Source organism: Malus sylvestris, chromosome 11, assembly GCF_916048215.2.
Source record: "Malus sylvestris chromosome 11, drMalSylv7.2, whole genome shotgun sequence".
Classification (NCBI taxonomy): domain Eukaryota; kingdom Viridiplantae; phylum Streptophyta; class Magnoliopsida; order Rosales; family Rosaceae; genus Malus; species Malus sylvestris.
The window spans coordinates 15,316,207-15,336,945 of NC_062270.1; the positions used below are offsets into that span (position 1 = coordinate 15,316,207).

At 37.0% G+C, this 20,739-nt stretch overlaps 1 protein-coding gene and 3 long non-coding RNA genes across 4 annotated transcripts; 1 reads left to right on the top strand and 3 right to left on the bottom strand.

Annotated features, from left to right (window-relative positions):
• Nucleotides 1-1,102: 1,102 nt before the first annotated feature.
• LOC126588533 (uncharacterized) lies at nt 1,103-7,263 on the bottom strand. The gene is made up of 2 exons (XR_007611509.1): nt 7,215-7,263; nt 1,103-1,193 (listed from the first exon to the last, which is right to left on the bottom strand). It is a non-coding gene; the product is annotated as an uncharacterized LOC126588533 (long non-coding RNA).
• LOC126588529 (uncharacterized) lies at nt 1,735-3,239 on the bottom strand. Its single transcript, XR_007611505.1, has 2 exons — nt 2,926-3,239; nt 1,735-2,095 (listed from the first exon to the last, which is right to left on the bottom strand). It is a non-coding gene; the product is annotated as an uncharacterized LOC126588529 (long non-coding RNA).
• Nucleotides 7,264-13,079: 5,816 nt separating the features above from the next.
• LOC126588525 (2-oxoglutarate-dependent dioxygenase 19-like) lies at nt 13,080-14,838 on the bottom strand. The gene is made up of 2 exons (XM_050253628.1): nt 14,462-14,838; nt 13,080-14,191 (listed from the first exon to the last, which is right to left on the bottom strand). The coding sequence occupies exons 1-2, from the start codon at nt 14,708-14,710 to the stop codon at nt 13,379-13,381; spliced, it is 1,062 nt and encodes a 353-aa protein (XP_050109585.1). The 5' UTR covers nt 14,711-14,838; the 3' UTR covers nt 13,080-13,378.
• A 3,128-nt stretch (nt 14,839-17,966) lies between these two features.
• LOC126588531 (uncharacterized) lies at nt 17,967-19,955 on the top strand. The gene is made up of 3 exons (XR_007611507.1): nt 17,967-18,521; nt 19,227-19,462; nt 19,552-19,955. It is a non-coding gene; the product is annotated as an uncharacterized LOC126588531 (long non-coding RNA).
• Nucleotides 19,956-20,739: the final 784 nt, after the last annotated feature.

Consider the following 20,739-nt stretch of genomic DNA (forward strand, 5'->3'; position numbering starts at 1 on the left):
ATCTTACCATTTCGTTTGCTACAACCACAAGTAATAGTTGAAGTTGATGTACAAAACAACAAACATAAAATTAATGCACATGAGTGTTCTCTCAAATGATACTTTTAAGACCATTGAACCCACCTTTCATAATAGTTGCTCCATCATAAGCTTACCCGCATAACATAAACATGCTCAATTTAGATGTAGAAAACAATTGACCAATGACACTTTTTTATGACTTGGAAGTGGTGTAATTGACATATTGAACTCCTAAAAGGAACCGGATCCCCTCCGGTCCCTTTGAAACTGAGCCTCCTGACTAAGGGATCCGGATTGTTAAAATTTGATCTAATGGCTACAAATAGGGGGGCCCTCTAAAAGTTATAATAATTGTAGCGGTTATATCAAATTTCAATTGTCTGAATCCCTTAATCAAGGGGCTCAGTTTACAAGGATCCAGCAAGAATCTGGTTCCCTCCTAAAAACCTTTCAATTACTTGCCCCTTGCCCACATAACGAAGCACTACCTCCATAAGCTCCTTTATTGAAATATCATAGGATTCTTCATCAATATAGAAAATAATTTTTCTTTGGGAAATTTTAATTGAACCCATATAACCTCTTTCTACATTCAACTTAAAATTTAAATGTGAATTGTCTCCTTTACCCTATTGTATAATTACCATCTAGTACAAGATGAAACAACAATAAAACTAAAATTTATCAATAAACCCACACCCAATAATCAAATCCTACCATCACGCAATCTTTATCCTACGTTAATTATGGCTAAAACTTTAAGAGCTCTCATAGAGAAAAACAAGCTCTTTTATCAAGGGATGGTAATTTGAAGTTTTAAATCCTCAAACTAAAGTATGAATCGATTTATGCAAGTATTTTTCGCTTGATTTCATTTATTTTTTTTAAGTTTAGGAACAAAAATTCGGTGATAGTAGAGTTTCTTATATTTATGTGCCCTATGAATGTTCCTTTGAATTACATCTTTACTTGTTTTAGGCATTAGAGATTCTTTGGTCCTATCTTGATAAGCTTGTGCAAATCATTAATCTTCCTTGAATTTTGGTGGTTGATTTCGAGGATGTAAAGTTCAATTTCAAGCTTGACAAAAGAAGAATTCCAATAGATGCCAAAAGCCTTGGATCCAACTTCAAAACAAAGAACATTGATGAATCTAAAAACACTATAACTACCTGTTGACCCTAAAAACTACAAAGCCTACGTGGCGCGCAGGCCGAGTAATTAATGAGCTAACTACGTCCTTCGGTGAATGCGGGGCGTGCCAACTCGTCGGCCGAACTCGGCCGAGGAGTAAATTTGTTGATGTTGCGTTGGGTCGCGCTACTGACTTCTGCGTCTTGCGATTGCGGCCGAGAAAGGAACACGTCTCGGCCTCTTGGGCTCTCGAACCTGAAGACAAGGTTACTATTCTTACGAAGTTCAATATCAAATTCGGCTTTCAATGTGCCGAATGTAATAACTGTAACACCTCACTTCGCCGAGAAGGCTGATGAGATGACCTCGACCAATAAGGATTTAAAAACCCTTCTCGACCGAGACTTGGATAGGTAATCAATCGTTCTCGCCGCAGTGTTGTTGATGCCAACGGAAGATACTGCGAGACCGACTGATTCTACGGTGACAGAGCTATCTATGCCGACTTAAGATTAGGGCTGGATTCGGTTTGAAACGGTTCGGTTTTTTGCCAAAATCGAAACCGAACCGAAATTTCGGTTCGGTTCGGTTCAATTTTTTTTCGGTTTTTTTCGGTTCGGTTTTTTTTCGGTTCGGTTTTTTTCGGTTCGGTTTCAGTCCGGTTCGGTTTTTTTTTTTTAATAAAATGTAAACTTTCATTAAACTTACATACATATAAAAGCCCACAACTAAACACAAACAAAAAAATGGGCCAGAACAACAACCCAACCCAAGGGTTGAGCCCGAAAAAGAAAGAAAAAAACGGAAAACCCTAGCTGCTAAGTTCCCTTGCCGCCGTCGAAGCAAGCTCCGGCGACCATGTACCAGCAATCCAACAAACACCAGAGGTGAAGACCATGAATCGCGATATCCAATCATGATTTCCTGCTTTTAACAACCCCTGAGCACAAACAAACATAATTTTCCTTCAGCTGATGAATTAACAATCACAATTCAAAGAGAAAAATAACCTTTTTCGTCATTGATTTATGAATTACTTGCATAATTCACATAGCAATATCATTTCTAAACAAAATAAAAAACTGAAGAACAAACAAGGAAAATTGATTAACATTTAGACCTAAAACTACTAGAACCGCTCAATTCCATTGGCGTAAAAGCACAACAACTGAAAATCTAGTTCTCGTCAATTTTCTTAGGCACCAAACTGAAAAAACTATAATAAAAATGGAAATATGAATAACCTAATAACGAAATCCATCAGATCTAAACAGGCATGCAGAGATCGAATCCAAAAACCAAATGCACAAATCCATCAGTATTTGGATTTCTTTTTTTCTTTGTTGGGGGTTAGAGAGAGAGAGAGAGAGAGAGAGAGAGGGAGGGAGAGTACAGTGGGTGTAACTATCCATCAGTATTCGAATCCATCAGTAATCCAAATAACAATCGAAACAAATATCCAAATACACAAATCCAAAACCGAAACCGAAAACAAAAAAAAACCGAAAAATCATGAAATAATTCAACAAATTAACTGATGCAGATCAAAAAAAAAAAGCAAATGGGTTCGTCTAAATGCCATAATCGGACTCCAATATCACATGCCCAGTGCCCATATTCAAATTCATAGTCAAGTCCACAATAGATCTAGAAATTCCAAAACATATTCAGAGAAAAATACAAACTTTTCCACCTTAAATTACATAAATTTCAAATGGGTAACCATAAAATTAAAAACCCATAAACTGAAAAATAGATAAAACCCACAACCTTTGCTGCAGCGATATCGCAGTGATCGTCGCAAGCTCTTACAATTCCTCTTTTCGTCGGGTCTCGAAAGGGGCGAGGGAAAATCATTGTTTGGAGAAAAAAAAACCACGAGGAAGACAAGAGAAGACTAGAGAGAGTGATTTGGAGGAAGAGAGGAAGGAGAGGGAGAGAGAGAGAGACTGAGGAAGCAGAAAGGAAGTCGCGGCGGGGAGAAAGAGACTTTGAGATCTGAAAATGAAATGGGAATGGGACAGAGACGGCTAGGGTTTTAAGTTTTTTATAAAGCATTCAATATAAGAAACCTATAAATAATATACTGGTACAACTATAACAATAGAAAGTCTACAGTCAAGTTGGCTGACAGCATCTAAACCCAACCTACAGTCAGGGGTTCGAACCTTGATGCTAACATATTTTTTTGTATTTATATATATATATATTTTTTTTTTTCGGTTCGGTTCGGTCCGGTTCAGTTTCTGGACCTAAAAAACCGAAACCGAACCAACCAGATTCGGTTCGGTTCGGTTTGGCAGTTTCGGTTCGGTTTTTTTCGGCCTCGGTTCGGTTTGGTTTTCGATTTTTTTCGGTTTTCGGTTATTTGAACCCACCCCTACTTAAGATATCACCGGTTGCTTCCACAGTGTTGTTGATGCCAACGGAAGATGTGTCAGCGAAAAAGGAAAAAGAAAAATCACAAGTTGTGAGAGTTTGCGCAGGGCAATTTTGTATTGATTTGCAGGGCCTTCTGTTTTCTACGTGTCTCGTATTTATAGGACTATCATCTTGATGGCCGTCGTGTTGTAAAACTGCTGTCAATACCAATGTTTCCTCCTGCATAACAATTTCATGCAAAACAAAAGATTGCTATGCCTTATCACTTACTAGCACGACACCACCACGTGCTAATTAATAGCATGTACCAATTATTAGCATATATCTTTATGCTGATAAGCATCTTTAATTTGAAATATGCCACATCCTGCATGCACGGCTAACCAACTCCAAGCACACGTGGAGTTGACTCTGTTGATTACGCATCTTGGCATCCTATTTAAATGCATGTGTTAATCTTCTCTGCCAATCAATATCCGTTTGCCAACCAATGCCACAATATATTAAGACTCTTGATAAAATGCTTTGATGCTCTAATCCACCACGCGTCCAAACTCTCAGAGTCCCAAATCAAATTGAACTGCATTACTTGCTTTAGAAATATAATTTGCATCTTCTTATCCCGTATAAGAAACTAATAAGGCATTTTTTTTAAACGATAAATATTATGATAAAAACCATAATATTATCCTTTAACAATAAAAAATTACCTCCACTTTTCCATCCGACGGTTGAGAACTACACTTACTCAACGGCCTTGATTACATGGGCCGATGGTGTAAATTTGGGTCCAAACATTGCCCCCCAGTTTCCTTGAGCTTCGGCTCGTAAGCCGAATGGTTAAGGAAACTGATTTGCGCCTTGGAGTCGCCGACTTTAAGCACCTTAATAGACCACCTCGACCACCCCATAATTGATGGATGACTTGGTTGGGCCACCGAGAAAACTAGGCCGAGAGAAAGGACCATACTCGGCAACAATATACCCCGCCGAGCTCGGCATGTATGGTTATATAATGATGAGAGAGAGCTGCCGGGATCCCTTTCGGAGGGTCGAGAAAAATTGGGTCGAGGTCGAGACGCACACCAGCTGAATGCACCAGTTGAAGAACTGTCAATAATGTCTCTACTTTGCATGTCGAATTACCACTAAAGCATTGAGAGCTGAGACACCACAGCAAACAATAGATAGATATATATATATATATATATATATATATATATATATATATATATATATATATATATAGTTTTGGTCTTGGTCGATAACCTTTATGCCGAGGTGCCGAGGCCGAGACTTATATATGCCGAGGCCGACTACTATATATATATTTGGGACTCCTCGGCCATCAAATATATATATATATATATATATATATATATTTGAATTGCCGCACCTTTGTAACTCCCTTTCTTTTTTTTTTCTTTTTTTATATATTTGGCCAAACAAGTGCATTCGTAAATGCTGCATGCCAAAATGTTCCTCGGCCCCCTTTATTTTCTTAAGCATCGGCTCGAGCAGCCGAATGGTTAAGAAAATAAGTTATTTATTTAACAAAAGAAAACAAAAGTGGCCGAGCTATAAAGTGGAGGGGGCCAGCGATGTTTTATTCCAAACCGAGATATTTTTACATCAAAAATTTCACTTTGAGATTTGCCAACGCCGAAAAAAATTTGCCCAAATATTTTTGACTTGGTGAAATATTTTCATTTTCGGCCGCCGAATGTGTTGAACAATTATTATGCCCCCCAGGCATAATTTCGGCTTTTAATTCAAATACTTAACCGAACAGAATTTCTCCATATCGGCTTTATTGCCAATAATCATATCAATTGGCATAGTTTCTCGGGCTAGGCCAATATCTCGGCCTCGTTCGTCACTGGAGCACTTTTCTGGCGAATCATTTTCTGAGTTGATTTGTGGCTCAGAAACTTTAACTTTTTCTTCTAGGCCTACCACACTTTCAGTCTCGACCAAAAAAATAGGTGGCCTTTGTTCTTCGGCCAAATTAACAATTTTCTTAGGCTGATGTATGATTACGGCCGGAGCGAAAAATTGCCCCCCGGCCTTTGGGCCTAACCATTTTTCAAATGGAATTGATCTGTAATCAGAAACGTAAGGAAAATTTTCTTCATCTAGCCAGGCATTAAATCGAGCCCTGTCTTCATTTACCCATTGCTCTTGTAGGATAACAGGAGCTTTTATTTTCAACATGCAAGCGAATGACTTTTGCATTTCTCTATGGCCACGAAGAACTTTTTCTGCTTCCAAAGATTTTTTACATTCCTCATTATGTTTTTTCAATTCCTCCAGGAGCTCGTACAATCGGCTACGTTGAGCCAGATTGGAATCTTGATATATCATATGAACTTCGTAGTATTAGCACTGGGTCCCACTGGGCGTGCCAAAATGTTGACCCTAAAAACTACAAAGCCTACGTGGCGCGCAGGCCGAGTAATTAATGAGCTAACTACGTCCTTCGGTGAATGCGGGGCGTGCCAACTCGTCGGCCGAACTCGGCCGAGGAGTAAATTTGTTGATGTTGCGTTGGGTCGCGCTACTGACTTCTGCGTCTTGCGATTGCGGCCGAGAAAGGAACACGTCTCGGCCTCTTGGGCTCTCGAACCTGAAGACAAGGTTACTATTCTTACGAAGTTCAATATCAAATTCGGCTTTCAATGTGCCGAATGTAATAACTGTAACACCTCACTTCGCCGAGAAGGCTGATGAGATGACCTCGACCAATAAGGATTTAAAAACCCTTCTCGACCGAGACTTGGATAGGTAATCAATCGTTCTCGCCGCAGTACTGTTGATGCCAACGGAAGATACTGCGAGACCGACTGATTCTACGGTGACAGAGCTATCTATGCCGACTTAAGATATCACCGGTTGCTTCCACAGTGCTGTTGATGCCAACGGAAGATGTGTCAGCGAAAAAGGAAAAAGAAAAATCACAAGTTGTGAGAGTTTGCGCAGGGCAATTTTATATTGATTTGCAGGGCCTTCTGTTTTCTACGCGTCTCGTATTTATAGGACTATCATCTCGATGGCCGTCGTGTTGTAAAACTGCTGTCAATACCAATGTTTCCTCCTGCATAACAATTTCATGCAAAACAAAAGATTGCTATGCCTTATCACTTACTAGCACGACACCACCACGTGCTAATTAATAGCATGTACCAATTATTAGCATATATCTTTATGCTGATAAGCATCTTTAATTTGAAATATGCCACATCCTGCATGCACGGCTAACCAACTCCAAGCACACGTGGAGTTGACTCTGTTGATTACGCATCTTGGCATCCTATTTAAATGCATGTGTTAATCTTCTCTGCCAATCAATATCCGTTTGCCAACCAATGCCACAATATATTAAGACTCTTGATAAAATGCTTTGATGCTCTAATCCACCACGCGTCCAAACTCTCAGAGTCCCAAATCAAATTGAACTGCATTACTTGCTTTAGAAATATAATTTGCATCTTCTTATCCCGTATAAGAAACTAATAAGGCATTTTTTTTTAAACGATAAATATTATGATAAAAACCATAATATTATCCTTTAACAATAAAAAATTACCTCCACTTTTCCATCCGACGGTTGAGAACTACACTTACTCAACGGCCTTGATTACATGGGCCGATGGTGTAAATTTGGGTCCAAACACTACCTAAAAAATAATGGGAACTAGAGGCCAGCAAGATGACTGATGCTTTTCAAGTCCCGTCTCAAATGGAAGTTGAGCAACACAGCCAACTAGAAAGGGAATGACAGAAACTAAGGGCAGAAAGCCAAATATTGGCCAAGTTACATACACAGCAAACAGAAGAGCCATGACCTTGAATCCCGTGGTAAAGAAAGCAGATGTCAAGTATCCTCTTATGCCGGTGATGAGACCCCATGTATTTGGACTGAACTGCAGATATGGCTTTTGCATTCTATCAGTTACAAGTAGGAATGTTGCAAGACCCATATAAAATATGAAAGCAAGCATATGTAAGCATGGGACTTTATGTTTATGCAACTAAAACTATGGGGACATGGATATCAAAAAAACAAGATATCGAACTGTTATGTATATGGAATATTCATAAACAAGTAGAAATTTCACCAAATTATTCAACTTGTCCATAAAATTCGAACTCCATAAAGCTTTTATTCTCATAAATAAGTACAAACTTCACCAAATTATTCATTTGGGATTTTATTTTCTAAATGGTATAAAGATAAATTTACATTTTAAATTGGGTTTGTTAGGGTAGTTTAGATAGTAAATTTGGGTTTAAAGAGATATTAGTTCTTTAATTAAAAATAATATGAATATAAAAAATAAATTGAGTGTAGAAAGATGTTAGATGAGTTCAAATAAAATTCATTTTTTCTTTCATATCATCGGTTACAACTTTAACAATTTCAAGGGACTATATTGACACGATCTTTATGGAATGCGGTAGCCACAAGTTTGATATTTCCCTTGCAACACGACCTTAACTTCCTTATCACCATCTACAAGAAATTGTGGAAAACCGATATAATTCCCCCAATTACATGATGTTGGTGATTCATTGTGACCAGAAAGGGAGGAATTGGTGGTAATAAGAATCTAGTGCAAGCACTTAATGCATTCAAGCATATGACAATGAGTCCGGATCTTCGTCGAATTTTCTTTGTGAGGATTTCAGAAATTTGTAAATCGTGTCCGTTCATCGCACATTGTGCGATCAGAGATTATTTTAAATATTTTTATTTAAAAATAAACATAAACAGTACTTGATAAAAAACGACCGCACGATATACAATCAACATATACAATTTACAGATTCTCAGAATCCTTACCCAAAGATCCGGAGAGAGGATCTGTTGGTAATACAATAATTGTCACGAGCTTTGTTTATTGCTTCAAAATCTTGGTCAAAAGAGTCCGGCCGTGCAAAGGCAGACTCCTGCCCAAGGGTTTGCCAAAAGGCAAGATGACAACACGTTGACATTAGCCATTTATATATATATTTTGAAAGATTATATTTACACATCTTAAATTATTCTTTATATATCTTTTTAGTTTTTTAATATTTTATACACACCACTAACACTTGATAAAAAGTATTAAAAAATTAAAAAGATGTGAAAAAAGTAATTTGAAGTGTGCGAATATAATTTTTTTTTTTTTGTGTTTACATGCACCATGTGAGTGGGAGCAAAGGTACATGTGGCTTGATCTGGTACACTTTTCATACTCTAATCTAACAATCCCATTTATTTCCTATTAAAAATTAAAAACAATAACTAAAAATTAAAAAAAAAAAGAATTCATTGAAAAATTATAAACTTTCAGAATTTTTTTTCTTCTAAATCCTAAAAAAAATAAAATTATGACTTTGTTTCCTATAAATACTTAACCATCGTCCTCATTCTCCACACCAAAACTCCATACAAATTTTTTTCTTTCATATCTTTGTTTGCCTAAAAACTAGATTGTCAATAGGGATGACAATAGTTTGGTTTAGGGATGTAAGTGTCATATCTATTCTTATAACAACAAAAATTAATCATATCAATAATCATAAATTAACCATCGAGAATTATCCGTAGCTATATCCATTGTGGTATTTGCCCAGGCCCCCATTTTGCCAAGAAAAAATGGGTGGACTTATCTTAAGGTGGGTCTCACTAGTTCAAGTAGTTCTCACATTATATCTCTATTAGATGTAAATAGATCGTAAACATAGTTTTTACAACTAAAGTTTTCATCTCAGTGTTGAAGATGCTCTTAAACGTACAATTTTCTGTTACGATTGAACAATGGGTAAGTCTCCATTCCAGGAAAGAAACAAATACCATTATATAATATGTGTTAAACAACGTGCTAGTCTTCATTCGAATTTACCTGATCTTGCTCCATTATGATGTAGATGCTGGAAATTATTCAATATGATCCAACCTTAAGTATGGCCTTTATTGGTGTCGTTACTTGTAAGTGAAGGCTAAAAGGAATTCCTAATATTATACGGATATGATTATTATCTTGTGGGAATAAGGATGGCCTTAGGGTTAGGGGTTTCTTTTAAGGAAAACTAATGAAAAGAACTTGAAAACTTTGAGTTTTAACGAAAAATACAAAAAGGTGTTGCAAGTGAATAGTACCATGATTGATTTTTTAGAGCTAAAATGTAGTTTTTCGTTAAAATGAACAGTACCGAAAGTTTTTCGTTAAAGTTTCATTTCTTTTACGGACAGAACTCTACACTCCCCATTGAGTTGTTGTATCAAGGCTTGAGAGTTTAAAGAAGATCGCATGATTCTCAAACTAGTTTGAGGTACTATCCTGGCTGCTCTGCTAAGTCCTTCAGATATGTCTTCTTTCGGTGATCTATTTATATAAATATTAACGACAACAGTAGAATCTAATAACCAAACATATATATTATGTCATCTGGTAAGATACTATTGCTCTATATATGCATATTTGTGTATGTACGTATATATACCTAGACCTAGACCTGTATGCTAAATAACTAATATACATATAGAAAAAAATGCTTTACAACAGTGGGCCTAACCAGGATTTGTACGTAATTGGGTCAGAATATCAACAAAAGAAAACTTCACTAAACCATTTTATCGAGCATCTAGTAAGCGTCTATCAATTCATGCCAACATATGCTCAAAGTTTATGCCAACATATGTCAACAAGCACTATTATTTGTAAACGCTTGTTGAGGGTGGATGCAAGATTATGTGGAGTAACGTTGAACACTGCTAAGGCTTTTCAACTAAGGTATTTCATTGAGCACATGGTGGCACAATACAGTCGCGCACAATAAAAGTCGCACACAAGAAGAAAGAAAAGAAAGACAAATATGATAGAAGAAAATAGAAGCATGAGGAAAATGTTGTAATTTAGTTTTCTTTAGTTGTTTATAATGGTCAAATACAATATACAAACAAATATACATGGAGTTTTGAAGTTGTTGAAATTAAGAACAATCAATGACTTCATGCTGGCTCCTCTACTGATTTACAATTATAGTCAATTGACACTAAAATGATTTAACGCAGTTTCAACAAAACTATGGCTGTTTTTTTTTTTTTTTTGACAAGAAACAATAGCATAGTCTTTCATTAATCAACACCAAACAATTACAGAGTGTCATTGGGTACATAATTCCAGTGACCAATAAATTGATCTGGAATGAATTTGCACAAAACAGACAAATAATAGTAAACCCTTAGCAAACCACACAATCGCCATGCGCACAAGAACTACCAGTACATATCTATCACAATAAACGATAGCCGCAACAGAGAGATACCGGCAGACACAACGGTCATCGCTGAATAGCGATGCCACAAAAAGTCATCGCGAAAGTGCGAGATCACATCAAAGTCATCGTTAGTGGACGAGACTCACAATACACAATGCACAAAGGCAAAGACCAAATTAGCCAAAACACCAGTGCCACTGCGGTGCACAAGGGCGAGAGGAACTACACTACACTGGGAAGAGATTCGATGTACAACTCATAATAGGGGGAACGAGGCACTCATGCCAAGGCCACCTACAACTTCCGGACAGTGGGACGTCGACATCCACACACAAGCCGAGCCGAACCACAACGAGATGTACAGGCAAAGCTCCCAGACCAAGCCCATTCTCCAGAGCTGAGAGCACCGAAGCCATCGAGGAAGGTGACACCACCATGGAACCAAGTTGACGAGGGGGGATCCAACCCACCTGCAGCACATATCTAAACCCCACACCAGGAAAGCGAGCACCATATCGAAGAAAATCTTGAAAGGGTATGGCTCGGGTCGGGGTATAGGGCATAGATCCATGGATATCTGCACCCAAAATGGTGGGAAAGAAGCAAGGGAGAGGAGAGGAGGAAGGCAAAGGTCGAGAATGAGCGGTCGGCGTGAGGAGGTGGGAAGAAACGAGAATGGCGAGGGGTGGAGGATGGTTGAGATGGGGAAAATGGGGGAAGAGGAAGGGAGGAAGAGCTAGGAAAGGGAGGGGAGAGGCTGCCACCGGCTCCAGCCATAGTCAGGGGCCGGCGGCGAAGGGGTTGACAGCTAGGGTTTAGTTGAAAGAGGGAGAGCTTTTTGGGAGAGACGAGAGCCTCCAACCCTTTTTCGTACACTTGTTTGTTTTTGAAATGTTGACGGCTAGGGTTTGGTTGAAAGCCGTCTCCGTAACATAAAATTATTTGGTCGGTTTTTATGTTTCCACATATATTTTGAAATGTTGGGTGCTGCAATCAATGGCTTGCAAGGACTTCCACAATAGCTAGTTAAAAAGTATAGTCAAACAGACAGCCCACCAACAGAGACAATGACATAGAAAATAACTCAAATAGGGCAAGTACATGGTAACTTTTTATTGCATATATATAACCTTTTCTTTTAACTCAACTTTTTATACTTCGATTCGAAGTTCTCGGTAAGTAATTCCCGGGGAAGTCATTCCACGAAACCCAATATAATTAAAGCTCGCCGGATTTTTTTCTAAATTTCTTTCCGAATTCAATTGTTGGTGAGCTGTATGAAAGGTTTAGGTCGTAATCCATTTTTTTTACTTCCAAAATAATAAATGGTGAAAAATGTGTTTGTTGAGTTCAGTTTTTTATTTATTTATTTAATTTTATTTTTGTGAGGGTAAAAGAGAATTCTATTCATGGTAACCAAGTCATACAAAGACAAGCATATGAAAAACAAATGGATGGCTTCTGAAAAAACTTGACAAACAAAATCGAATAGGAAAAAGCTCGACGAAGGAAAAGAGACCTCACATGCACATTAAACTTAGACCTCCACTACAGACTTAGCATGGATAAGGTCCATAAGCCACGACATACTAGTATACACCCACTCGAGACATTGTAGGCTAAATCGGGTTAGACGATATACATCCCATTAGCATCCCTTGAAAAAAACCAATGCAAACATAAGTTTGATAATGAAAAAGAAAAATATATTGTGCTAACGCAAAACTGCAATAGTTAAAAAATAGTTAGACGTTTTCTTCATTTCTAATGGAAAACTGAAAACAAGAAAAGAGAAACATGCTCGTTTTCTTCATTGACTCATTTAGATCGAAATGAAGTCACAGGATGTATTTGATTATAATTTATAATGGGGGTAGATAACGTATAATACATCTAGAAGGTGCCTGACGGATGTCCAATTCAAATAACATGCAAAATAAAGATAATTCAGTTCAAACTCACAAGTGGAAAAAAAAATATGGCTTCTTTAAAACTTCTTTTTGCAAAAAATTATTTTAATTACTCAGAAATACTTTCATTTAAAACGTTTTTATTAAAAGCACATTGAAACTTTTCAACCAAATGCAAGTGTTTCCTGAAAAAACACTTGAATTGCTTCTTAAAAGAGGCACACAACATGTATTTCAACAATGTGACTATCAAGTAACGTATGCATGATGAATTGCCTTTTTATTTGATACATTTGGGTAATCAAACGGTCTCTGATTTAATGATTTTTTTTGTAGGAATAGTCTCAAATAAATATAAAGAAATCGAACAATTCCAATTATAAAATTATACAATAAAAATACGTTATTCACAAGGGATGAGCTATGTGCTTCACGTCTGCAAACATGTTATCCTACCAAATATTATTGAACCACAAAGCAGTTTGGCGCTAATAACGTATCAGACACCGAATATGACATGATCATTCAGAAAAAAGAAGAGAAATTTTGATAAAAAACAGTTCGAAGAAAAAGAAACCAAAAGGAAGCTGCAGCTCTTTCAATGTGGTTGAGATCCTTTGTCGTGCGACAAAGCCATGGGACTCTGTATAAAGCTTAATTAGTTAGGCTAGGATATGATCAAAGGTGGATTTCATGTAGTTCTTGCTGCTTTGCTGAAGCTGTATATACTCCTTATAGTTCATTCCAATGTATTTCGGAGCTTGGCATTCTTTTTCCAGCAACTCCGGCGCCGGTGCGATAATTGTATCAACAGATGGTCCATGTGGTACGGCAATAGATATCCTTGTAGCTTTGTTGTTCACCGTGGCCCGATGCATCACACTCTTGTATTTGCCATTAGTAAGAATTTGCATTTGGTCGGCTAGGTTGACAAAGAAACCGTTAGCAGGGCCATTGACGGTGAGCCATTTGCCGTTGTGTTCAACCTGGAGGCCATTCATCTCATTCTGGATGAGCAGAGTGACAAGGCCATGATCAGTGTGATGTGGTATACCAATTGCATGTTCTGGCTGAGGGCAAGGCGGATAGTAGTTGGCGGCGAGCATTTGTATGCCGCGATCCATGTTCATCGCGTCGTGTATGTAGTTGGGCTCCAATCCCAAGCTTTCTGAGATTGCGCGTATTATCTCCAATGCTACTTCTCTTGTTCTCTTGCTAAACTCCATTGAGACCTCACTGAAGCAAGCCGGTTTGTAGAGGGAGTAGAACTCAGGATGTACTCTCACCTTGAAGAAGTCCCTCCAGAGAAGAACCTTGTCCAATGCAAGATTGTAGCTGGTTCCGTACTTGAACATCTCCAGCACATCGTTTCCGGATTTGAACTCCTCCTTCTCTTCGTCTGGGAGGCTGAAAAATCCATGGCACGCATCAATCATCGCCTTCATTAGGCTCTCTGGGACTCCGTGGTTAATCGCCTGCATTGAATTCATCATGATCATGATTAATCTGATCTATGTTTTTGTATGTTATTAGAATAACATTATTTTCACTGAATCTACGGATTCTCTTGTTGACCGCCTTTCTAATAGAAATGGACCCCATTTATTTATGTGCAACTCACTTAAATTTGAAAAGTGGTCTACTATGTGTTTTGCATATAATAAATACCATCTAGTTACTTGAGGGAACTCTAAAACATCATTTAACATCAAGTAAATTAATCATTATTGAGTTAAAGTACATACAATGAAGAAACCCCATTCTTGGCAAATTTTGACGAGGTCTTGGATGATTTTGGACCGTTGATCAGGAGATTCGGAGGTGAGAAGAGACATATCAACTATGGGGATTGCGAATTCAGGATCGTTTGGATCTGCTTCATCATTTCGGTTCATGTTGAAGGCATAAGCAGAAGGAACAGAGCTGAGAGCAGGTGATTCAGCAAGCGATTTGATGCTTGTTACATCCATGGTTTGAGCTGCAACTTGAGCCATAGCTTTTTAAGGACAGAGAGTATTATATATATCAGAACTGGATAAGTGAAAAGAATAATATGTAAGTCGATCGATGGAGAGGAAATAGGAAGACTGTGGAGTGAGTATGGTTGTGATGATAAATGGAAGAAATGGTTCCTTTTTATAGAGCTCGACACTGAGAAGCTAGGACATCTCATCAATTTTCACATGGTCATAATACATCGTATTAAAATCAACCGACATATGGATGGCGTAAGAAAAATATATATAATTAAATACCTGCGAACTGCCACTCAATATTACGGTCTGATGATATTTTTCTTCACTTGTAAGTAAGAGGTTAGGTTCGAATCTCATAGATGACAAATTCGATCCCAAATTAAGTTATTCATTGTGTGGCTTAACGAACTTTCTCATTCCCTTAGTGTAAAATATATACTTGTACCCAAAAATACCTTCGAGCTACCTTTGTTTAATCTCCAGCCCACCATACAAAACTTTTGCATGACTAAATCAACCCCAAACAGAACATGTCTACATTCCAACGTATAAACAATTGAAAACTTCTGCCAAAGTACTGTGTGCATTCACTACCCACCAGCATTTTCAACATGTTTCATTCTCTTAACGGGTATGACATTATTGGCCACCCATCGCCAAAATAAATAGTGATTTTAAAGCTTACTTCTCACCCACCAAGAAAAAAGAAAAGAAAATCAGAAATAGGGAAGAATGATACAAATTAGGGTTTCAGGGAAGCATTACAATACTTGGCAGTATCCCTTCCACTGCGTATGCTTTCAAAAGATATAGAGAGAATATACAGAAGAAAAGAAAGATCAATAATATCACCTCTTTCTCCAATTTGGAGAATGCGAAATCAGAGGAGATACATATCAGGGGGAGAATCCAAAATACATGCATGTTGTACTCTTTTTTCTTCGATTAGGATTTTTTCCACTAGGTTTTTCCTATCAAGGTTTTAATGAGGCAACATAAGCATATTTAACACTATATCAAAAATCCAGGTAAAGTTGTACTTTTTTTTCCTTCGCTATGGTTTTTTCCCACTGGGTTTTTCCAAGCAAGGTTTTAACAAGGCAACTGATGTTGATATGTGGGCATCCAAGGGGGAGTGTTGAAAATGCTGGTGGGTAGTGAATGCCCACAGTACTTTGGTAAAAGTTTTCAATGTCTATGCAAAGTGAAATGAAATTTGGAGATGCAAGAGATGGTATTGTCAAAATGGGTGATGTAAATTTCAAAGTGCAGTTAATGCATTAGTTCGGAGTTGCTCTATAAATAAAGCACTCTGTATGCTTTCAAAAGATATAGAGAGAATATGCAGAAGAAAAGGAAGATCAATAATATCATCTCTTCCTCCATCTTTTATTTGTTATCCTTTTGTGCTATCATTTCAGTATGACATTTTAACCTGCCTCGCTCCATTTACTAAAAGGTTATCTCTCTAACTTTGACATAAATATAACAAAACAGAATTTTTTTCTCAATTATATAGACTAAGGTTTATGTTAGGTGGCTGGGCTAATACAAAAGGAATTAAGTAGCAATATTCTTTTGGAAATGATCTGTTCTAACTGATGATTTTAATATCTAAGTGCTGAACTAACCAATTTTAAAATGATGGGTCTATAAAAATGAAAATGACGAGTCTATAAGAGTATTCGATCAATTTGGTGATAAAGATTAAATTTTTCATCATTTTAGTCGATTGTCATTTTTTAATACTCAAGAATTCAAAGGCATTCTTAGTAATTTTTTGTATTGTTTTTTAAAAGCAACATAATTAGGTGATGCCCATGACATTGAAATTTCTCATAACTTTAATGTGAGATCTTTTGGAAAATTCGATATCAAATTACAATGAAAAGTTTAATACTATTTTACAACTTTTGAATTGTGGAAGAATGGTCAACTCTCTCTTCCTTCAAACAAGTACCAAACTCTCCTCTATATATATATATATATATATATATATATAAGAGCTCAAAATGGAGGATGAGGTATCTACTTCTAAATATTTGCTTGGATGTTTCTATATATATATATATATATAAGAGCTCAAAATGGAGGATGAGGTATCTACTTCTAAATATTTGCTTGGATGTTTTTTGACTTAGAGTAAAGATTCTATCCTAAAAAGGTTTATTTCCCAGTTGGTATAAATACACATATCTAGGCTCGTCTTGGTAACGCAATCTCTATACTCTAATTCTCTTGCCCACTGATTGAGTCTTATAATTGCTTACTAACTTCACCGTCAGAGAGCTTTTGGCCTACACACACACACCCCGCCGCCGCCACACCCCATCCCCCTTCCCTCGGTGTGAGGCTTGCTCACAGTTGTTTACTCTTTTACAGGTTACTCGGATTCATGCATCTTCACCACTCACGGCGGTGCACGAATTTAGTTTCAACATATTATAAATCTAATGACTGATTAGATGACAACATGACGGATAAGAATGACTAACTTTTTGTTGATATTATGATGTTTAGACAGATTAGGAATATTTTGTTGATATTTAGGCAAGGTATGACTATTTTTTAAAGTTGGTTATGATGGTTAGACATATGTACTTCGTCCTAATGTTCTTTCATTTATTTATTTTTATTCAAAATCCACATTGTGAAGATCTCAGAAGAGGATAAGTGAAAAGAATAATATGTAAGTCGATCGATGAAGAGGAAATAGAAAAACTGTTGAGTGAGTATGGTTGTGATGATAAATGGAAGAAATGGTTCCTTTCTATAGAGCTAGACATTGAGAAGCTCGGACGTATCTCATCAAGTTTCACGTGGTCATAATACGTCGTATTAAAATCAACGGACTGAGAAAAAATATCTATAATTATCTTCGAGCTACCTTTGTTTAATTTCAGCCCAGCATACAAAACTTTTGCATGACTAACTTAACCCGAAACAGAAAATGTATGGATTCCAACGTATAAACAAAGTGCAAAAATTACATATTTTAAGAGTTCTGCTATTGAAACTTTAAAAAGTCACTGTGCACTTTAATTTGATAGTTTTGAAGCAATTTTTATGGACTTTAAGGACAACTGCCTTCCTTTGTTGGTTAGCTAGTTCTAGTTCCCTCTCACTACACTAGTGCATAACAGCATATTTACCACATCAATTCCATCACGAGCATCAACAGCTCATGGTAGAAACTATTCAATTACCACGGTCGAGTGTAGCTCGTGGTAGATAACATTAATCCACCACGATCAGGTTCTGACCCGTTGTTAAAAGTGAATAATCTACAATAGTTTTTATTCCCGTAATGGAATATCAAAACCACCACGCGATATGCTCGTAGTGGTTACTTCAAACGACCACACACCACCTTTTGAAAATTCACCACGCCCTTGACCCGTGGTGGATGTTTTTTTGTTTTTTTTTTAATATTTTGAAAGATATTAAAATCTAAAATCCCAATTATTTTCCCCTCACGTGAAATTGGACGAAAACCCTAAAAAGAAACCGTCAATCCTTTTTTATCGTCCTCTATCTCCCCCACCTTCCCATATCCCTCCACTCCTTTGCACCAACTCACCAAACCCTCATCTCCTCTCCTCATCGACTCGTCATCCATCCACCCTTCCCCCTTATCTTCGAATCGTCATAAATCGCCGAGATCAACGGCATCAGCCTCCGGGCCTTCTTCCAATGGTGGTCGATCACGGGAATCCGGTCGAGCGGCGACAACTTGGTGTTCGAGGTCGGCATGGTCTCCGCCAAGCACCCCTCTAAGAACTTCGATGAGAGCCCTGCTTGCGAGGACCGGCACTCCTATTCTTAGCAGGTTTTAATTTAAATTAATTCAATTTTCGTTTAGATTTTGAGCTGGTTAATTTGGGAGCTAGGGTTTTGAATTTGTGATTTGTATATGCATGATTGCGATTGGGGTATGTAGCTATCGGCTGGAATGCTTTTTGAATTTGTGGTTGTTGAATTGAAAACTATTTTTTCAGATTTTGATGACTTGCCCATGAAGTTTAGGCTCTGCTTTACTCTATTTATACACGTGCATATATATACACACACACACACACACAGAGCACGAACCAGTTATATATAAGGAAAAAAGATATGCAGTAGTAATACTTCGATCAATTGAAACTGCAAATTCGACTATACTAGTGTAAACATTGTAAAGAAAATGCTTGTTCACTTTTTTTTTATATAATATTGATTGCTAAGAAGATGGTTTCTAGGTGTCTTTTTGTATGAATTTCTCTACCTTTTTCACAAAAACTTTTCACCATAAAGTCCCCAGCATGTATTGTTCGCATCTCCACTGACCATTCTCTAATCCCAGTTGTTTCAATATGTATTCTTTTGCTCGGCCAATTTCCTTCTTTGTGGCTCCATCGGCGGCAGAGCAAATTTCTGTTTTGTTATTAGATAATTAAATTATTTTTGTTTTGTGAGGCCATTCCTGTGTACAAATTAATATATTAAGACATAGCAGATGTTGATAATTCAACTATTTTTGTTTTGTTATTAGATACAATGTGATAGAAGAAGTGCACGAGAAGCTGACGATGCTTCTAGACAAGCTTCCAAAGCTAGTTCTCAAGTATACGAGAACAAGTACTAAATAGTTAGCTTATGAAACTTATGATATTTTGATATAAGTTGTTTGAATTTTGTGTCTTCCATGTTCGGTTGTCACAGAGAAGTAGTCCAAACATAGAAAGAGACAGCATTAAGAGAAAAGAAAGGTCTAAAGCCACTTCTCAGGTAGTAACACACGCTTGATAATAATTGTTAAATAGTTTGATAACTTAATCATTTGAAATTGATGTTCTTATTTGGTTTCTTTATGCTAGTTAAACCTGTTGGTATTTTACGAGGGTCTTCATGCAAGTTACTATATTGGCTCGGAAATCGACAAGTTGTTGCAACTAGAGAAATAGAATCAACAAATCCTGAGGTGAAAGTTCATCACATGGTGCTTGATCCTGATTGATGGAAAGTTTGGGTAAGAGTGAAGAATATATCTTTGTACCGCCCTACAAGTGAATTTCGTGTCGTGGAGGATGCTATATCTAGTACAATTGCCTGGCCATCAAAGTACGTCTGAGTTGGAGAGTAATTTTAGTTCGTACTTAGACTAGAAAATGGTACTTTGGCACTACATGGATAGTATTTTATGACTTCCGTTGTTTATGTATTCATTAGGCATTACTTGAATAGTACTTTATGACTTCTGTTGTTTATGTATTCATTTGGAAACTCAAGTATTTTTAAATTATGTTATAATATTATCAAGTATTTTTTTATGTAATTATTATATTGTAGTAAATATGCAATTTTGTTGATTATTCTGTACTAAAATATATAAATAAATAAATCAATATATATATATATATTTGTTAAATATTTTTTTTAATTTTGGAAAATAATTTATAACGGACATTAGATGTGGTCAATTAGTAATCGACAACGGTCATAGCATGTGGTGTTAGATCTCAATCTACCACGGGTACAATCCGTGGTTATATTGCATTTGACAATGGACATAGCCTATGGTAGAAACTGAGACTTTTTATCACATCCAGAATACTAACGGGCACAATGTCCGTGGTAGATTGCAATTTATCATGGACATTCACCCGAAACAGAAAATGTATGGATTCCAACGTATAAACAAAGTGCAAAAATTACATATTTTAAGAGTTCTGCTATTGAAACTTTAAAAAGTCACTGTGCACTTTAATTTGATAGTTTTGAAGCAATTTTTATGGACTTTGAGGACAACTGCCTTCCTTTGTTGGTTAGCTAGTTCTAGTTCCCTCTCACTAATTCAGAACTTATGGCGTTATGGGACGTGTGGAAAGGATAGTGCCAACTATGGTAATGCTTCCCTGAAACCCTAATTTGTTTCATTCTTCCATATTCAGATTTTTTTTTTCCTAGTGGGTGGGAAGTAAGCTTTAAAAATCACTATTTATTTTGTCGATGGGTGTCCAATAATACTCATACCCCATCAAGAGAATAAAACATTGATTTTTTTC